The sequence below is a fragment of the Ruditapes philippinarum genome, unplaced genomic scaffold (genome assembly GCF_026571515.1).
Source record: "Ruditapes philippinarum isolate M1 unplaced genomic scaffold, ASM2657151v2 ctg606_1_1_1_1, whole genome shotgun sequence".
NCBI lineage: Eukaryota > Metazoa > Mollusca > Bivalvia > Venerida > Veneridae > Ruditapes > Ruditapes philippinarum.
The window spans coordinates 197244-203992 of NW_026858164.1; the positions used below are offsets into that span (position 1 = coordinate 197244).

The window sequence follows — 6749 nt, forward strand, 5'->3', positions numbered from 1 at the left end:
AACAAACAAATTTTCTGTTTATTTCATGATTTTTCACGATTTTTACACCATTTTACTGATTTTTGCTCTTATCTTCATGACGTCATCAAATAATGACGTCACAATGTTGAAGCAAAATATAATTCCATGATTATTTTTAGATTTTAGATGTTTTTCAGCACAACGTTCGTTAATATTTACGAACAACAGTTATCACGTACATTTTTTATTATGATTGACTACATTTCCGCTGAAAAAAACATTCATTAATGATAATTATTTTATTTTTACGCCAAATATAGTTCGGCCACTGTGAAATTATATTTGGTAATCATTACTGTGAAATTATCAGAATATAATTAACCGTTATAATTCAGTAATCTACTGCAAAACATGTAATAAATGATACAATTTACTTTGAGTTTTCCCGCTGTCGCCACGAACGGTGCTTATAGTGAGATATAACCCGGTAAATTTAACCCCATCAGTATAATGACAGAAGCACACGATGTTTGCACTTCATATAAAGCAGCGGTCGTATAACAATGCAGCCTGTGTATGATTTTTTGTGGACAAGCATTTGTATATTAAAGGAAAATTTGTATTCTGCAGTGACTGAAATGTTTTTATTTTATATTAGCTCATTAATTAGCGCAGAAGCTGTGTGTTTTGTCATAATTGTCAGTACTCACCGGATTTATTTATCTTACAGGATTTGGATAGTTTGCTTTCCGAGCATTTTGGCACGACGCCCGTTTCGACACCCTGGGGATCGCAGGAGGAGGTTGATGTATCTACCCTGTGTTTAGACTCGGACGAAGATGATCCCGAGTTAGATGTTGATCAGCGGATCCAAGACTACATAGACACGCTTCCAGATGACACAACAGGGGCTTCTGTTACTAGTTAGTGACAGCGAGGGTGAAGCAGAAGTTGATTGTGATTTGCCCCAAAATGATGAAGACGTGAACAGAATTACCCTGTATCATAAGAATGGTTGTGGGTGCAAGAAAAACTGCATTAAACAGTTTACTATTTCTGACATTTTTGATCACATATTGAATATTAGGGAAATGGAAAAGCAAGATAAAGAACTGTATATAATGGCAACTGTAGTAAACAGCCCTCAGAATGAATTGACAAAGCGCGGGAAGAAACGTCAGAAAGGTCACCATGACTTTTCATTAGTGGGGAAACCAGTGTGTTGGACTGTGTTTATGTTAGCCTTTGATATCAAGCGGAGCGCTCTTCAAAATATCCTAACACATGTTGATCAGCATGGTGTGGTTCAAAGAATTCACGGCAAAAAAGGGGAAAAACCTGTCAAATCTTTAAAGTTTGAAAATATTAAACATGCGGTGACATATGTTTCCCAAACTGCTGAAGACATAGGTATACCACAACCGGCTGCACCTCGTGGATCAGACAACATACCACCAGTTTACTTACCAAGTGCTACTACAAAACTTGATATTCGCAAGAAATACGAAACATCATGCCTTGAATCGATCTGTACCAACAAAAAGGCCTGTTCATAATAAAACTTTCTGCAACATCTGGAAGCAATGTTTACCACACATCTCCACGCGACGACGTTTGTGCAACTTGTGAAAAATTAAGAAAAGTTGTGATGGATTCCAGAACCGAGGATGAAAAATTTCAGGGCACCGCAAATCTTAGAGAGCACATTGTCAACGCACAAAAAGAAAGAGAAGTCTACAACAAATGCATTGTATATGCTTAAGGTCTGTTTGAGACAGGGGACAGGCGACATTCTCATTTCACCTTTGATTTCAGCCAGAATTTATCGCTACCACACCATTCAGATGGGGCCAACTTATTTTATGACATTGCGCAAAGTGCAATTGTTTGGTGTACGCAATGGCGGAGCATCAACACAATACAACTTCCTTGTAGACGAGAATGATACTTAATTGGCCCTGATGGTACTCAAACTCACGGACCTAACGCTGTTATCAGTATGGTAGACTGGGTGATAGAAAGGGACCATGCGGAGGGACCAACAATTTCACTACATGCCGATAATTGCCCAGGTATGTTCGTCATAAATTGCCTTATAAATTTATTGAAATTATTTACTTAATTATTTATAGCAAATTGACGTTCACTCATTGCGTTATACGTTGAACGTGCATGCATGCACGTGTGCATAAATTGTAAAAAAAACACTGTTTTGCTACAAATTAGTCCAATACTTAAATGTACTTTGGTGTTTATATGAATAACTTTTAATAGCACTTTCTATCGGTTCGTACACATAATGTTAATTATATGATCAATGCCGTTCATAGTCAGTTATCAAAGAAATTTATACAAGTCAACCGATATTATATCACAAACTTTGTTCTTAAATTCAATTAGCATAAAATATTCTGAAACATAAATCTTCAACGTCTGCTGAAAATGTCGTCTGCTAAGTTAATCCACTTTGCTTCAAAGTTGTAAGAAGCATTGTCAGTGACAAGCGTCTTGGAACCTGATGAAATGGCCTATCATCTGATTCAAAAATATGTTTTTAAAGGCTGTTAAACATTTTCCTGCAGATGGCGCAGGGTTAATAATCATAATAAAAGTCGGTAACCTTATCACACGTATTCACACACTGATATTCAGAATATTACATAACAAATATTGATGATTTTAATGTGAATTTGCCAGATTTAATTACCACATCTAATTAAACTCTACATAGTACAGCAACTATTTTAATTTTTTATCCCCCGCCGAAAAGGCGGCGGGGGATATAGAAATAGTCTCCGTCCGTCCGTCCGTCCGACTTTCCGTCCGTCCGTCCTTCCGTATGACATTTTTATCCGGAGCATATCTCTAAAAGTATTTGAGTTATCAACTTGAAACTTCATAGGTGGATAGACCTCATTGAGGAGGAGTGCAGTGCACAAGAATAATAACTCTACCTTTCATAATTTTTGAGTTATTGCCCTTTGTTATTTTTCAATATTAATTTTTGTCCAGAGCATAACTCCAAAAGCCTATGAGATATCAACATGAAACTTCATAGGTGCATAGATCTCACTCAGGAGGTGTGCAGTGCACAAGAATGATAACTCTACCTTTCATAATTTTTGAATTATTGCCCTTTGTTATTTTTCATACTTATTTTTTCACCTGATTGGAGCATAACTCAAAAAGTGTTTGAGATATCAACATGAAATGTCATAGGTGGATAGATCTTATTGAGGAGGAATGTTGTGCGCAAGAATGATAACTCTTCCCTTACCAATTTTTGAGTTATTGCCCTTTGTTCTTTTTCATGCTATTTTGTCCAGAGCTTATCTCAAAAAGTATTTGAGGTATCAACTTGAAACTTCATAGGTGGATGGATCTCATTGAGGAAGAGTGCAGTGCACAAGAATGATAACTCTACCCTGCATAATTTTTGAGTTATTGCCCTTTGTTATTTTTCAAAATTAATTTTTGTCCAGAGCATAACTCAAAAAGCCTTTGAGATATCAAAATGAAACTTCATAGGTGCATAGATCTCACTCAGGAGGTGTGCAAGTCTACAAGAATGATAACTATACCTTTCATAATTTTTGAGTTATTGCCCTTTGTTATTTTTCATACTTAATTTTTCACCCGAGTGGAGCATAACTCAAAAGTGTTTGAGATGTCAACATGAAATGTCATAGGTGGATAGATTTTATTGAGGGGGAATGCTGTGCACAAGAATGATAACTCTTCCCTGTACATTTTTTGAGTTATTGCGCTTTGTTCTTTTTCATACTATTTTGTCCGGAGCTCATCTCAAAAAGTAATTGAGGTATCAACTTGAAACTTCATAGGTGGATGGATCTCATTGAGGAAGAGTGCAGTGCACAAGAATGATAACTCTACCCTGCATAATTGTTTAGTTATTGCCCTTTTTTTATTTTTCAAAATTAATTTTTGTCCAGAGCATAACTCAAAAGGCCTTTGAGATATCATTATGAAACATCATAGGTGCATAGATCTAACTCAGGAGGTGTGCAGTGCACAAGAATGATAACTTTACCTTTTATAATTTTTGAGTTATTGCCCTTTGTTATTTTTCATACTTAATTTTTCAATTCAATTTTTTTCTCAAAAAGTATTTGGGGGATCAACTTGAAACTTCATAGGTGGATAGATTTTACTGAGGAGGGATGCAGCACACAAGAATGATAACCTACCCTGCATTATTTTTTTGTTATTTTCAGCCATCAGTAATCACATAGGTTTCAAATCTGTAATCACTATAGCCATCAGTTTTCATTACCAAAAGACCTCTTAAAATGGAATTATTCTGCTCTACTACATATACATTCTTCCAATGAGCAAACACATTCGGCGGGGGATGGCCATGTTGACATGGCTCTTGTTACTGTATTTATTTCTATTTCAGGACAGAATAAAAACTACTATATGCTGGGATATTTAATGTGGCGTGTTCTGTCTGGACGTCAGGAGAAGATAGAGTATATGATGCAGATACCTGGTCACGCTCGCTGCCATGTTGATGCTGGCTTTGCCCGCATAAAACAACTTTACCGCAGGACAGACACGGATGCTCTTGGCCAACTTACGGAAGTTGTAAATCAATCATCATCTACAAGCCAGTGTATCTGGTACCCTACATGGACATGGCGAGAAAACGTACTTTAAACCGCTCCAAGGCATCAGGTAATTTAAGAGTAAAAATTACAGTTTTGCGTTTAAAAATTGTCAGCTTAAGTAAAGACATATTGTAAAATATACTTGAACATAACTATGAAGTGCATACATTACAGTCAAACTTATATATATAGATCACTCGGGTGGGTATGTGGTCTTTATTGACGGGTGGTCTTTATTTACAGGTTAAATACACTGCACTTCGAATGTGATAATTTGAAACAAAACATGTGTTCTTAGGGTCATGTCGTTCCTATTCAGAGGTAGTATCTAACATAGGTTTGACTATACATGTTAAGTATAACATTTTATCATCTTGATTTAGCAAATTTAATCCTTAAAGTGCTTCTATAGTTATCATTATAATACAAATTTTCATAATGACATTAACATGTATATTTTACCCCTTTCAGAAAGTATCAATATTTTCGTATGAGCCGAGATCATCCTGGAATGGTGGTGGTTAAAGAGAGCTGCAATTAAAGCCGAGGAGACGTTCTCCATCATGATATCCAACAACTTTCAGTTTGAACGGGGACACTTGCCATAAGTACAGCAACCAGGTGGAATGTCTGCTGCACGACGCAGATATCTTTATAGCACAGTTCGGCCATATGTGCGACCTATATGTCAAGATGAAACATGTCCAGGAGAGCCTTAGACAAGTTTTAATTAGAACACTCATGTTACCATGGCAACGGATAGAAAAGACATCTGACTCCTGTTATAATGATTTTTAGCTCACCTGAGCATGCTAAGGGTGAGCTTTTAGGATCGTTGATTGTCCGTCGTCCGTCGTCCGTTCACATTTAGTTGTTAACACTCTAGCGGTCGCATTTTTGCCTCGATCATCATCAAACTTGGTCAGGATGCTTATCTAGTTGATAGCTCGGATGAGTTCGAACATGGGTCATCTCGGATGAGAAACTAGGTCACAAGAGCTAAAAATAGAAAAACCTTGTTAACAGACTCTAGAGGTCACATTTTTGCCTCAATCATCATCAAACTTGGTCAGGATATTTGTCTAGGTGATAGCTCGGATGAGTTCGAACATGGGTCATCTCGGATGAAAAAGTAGGTCACCGGAGCTAAAAATAGAAAAACCTTGTTAACACTCTAGCGGCCACATTTTTGCATCAATCATCATCAAACTTGGTCAGGATGTTTGTCTAGGTGATAGCTCGGATGAGTTTGAACATGGGTCGTCTCGGATGAAAAAGTAGGTCACCAGAGCTAAAAATAGAAAAACCTTGTTAACATTCTAGCGGTCACATTTTTGCATCAATCATCATCAAACTTGATCAAGATGCTTGTCTAGGTGATAGCTTGGTTGAGTTCGAACATGGGTCATCTCGGATGAAAAACTAGGTCACAGGAGCTAAAAATAGAAAAACCTTGTTAACACTCTAGTGGTCACGATTTTGGCTCAATTGTCATCAAACTTGGTCAGGAAACTTGTCTAGTTCATTGCTGGGAATAAATCGAACATGGAACATCTCGGATGAAAAACTAGGTCACAGGAGCTAAAAATAGAAAAATCTTGTTAACACTCTAGTGGCTACTGTTGTGATCCAAATATTCTGTTAATTGGTCTGAAAGTTTGTTTTGATGTTCTAAGTCAAGATCGAACATGGGTCATCTTTGATGAAAAACTAGGTCACACCGCCCAAATATGGAAAAACCTTGTTAACATTCTAGTGGTCACATTTTCAACTCAATTATCATCAAACTTGGTCAGGATGCTTGTCTAGGTAATTGCTTGGATGAGTTCGAAATAGCATGTGAAACTAGGTCACCGGAGCTAAAAATAGAAAAATCTTGTTAACACTCTAGTTGCTACTGTTTTGATCCAAGTATCCTGGAAATTGGTCTGAAAGTTTGTTTTGATGATTTCTAGGTCAAGTTTGAATATGTGTCACCTGGGTAAAAAACTAGGTCGCACTGCTCAAATATGGATAATCCTTGTTAACACTGTAGTGGTCACATTTTTGACTCACCTGTCATGAGACTTGGTCAGAATGCTTGTCTAGGTAATTGTTTGGGTGAGTTTGATAAGTCAGGTGAGCGATCTAGGGCCATCATGGCCCTCTTGTTTATGT

General features: G+C 37.0%; 1 protein-coding gene across 1 annotated transcript; it reads left to right on the top strand.

Moving 5' to 3' along the window:
- The first annotated feature begins 1922 nt into the window (after window positions 1-1922).
- On the top strand, window positions 1923-4641 carry LOC132752344 (uncharacterized). The gene is made up of 2 exons (XM_060742657.1): window positions 1923-2033; window positions 4382-4641. Exons 1-2 carry the CDS (start codon window positions 1961-1963, stop codon window positions 4639-4641), a joined length of 333 nt encoding a protein of 110 aa, XP_060598640.1. The 5' UTR covers window positions 1923-1960.
- Window positions 4642-6749: the final 2108 nt, after the last annotated feature.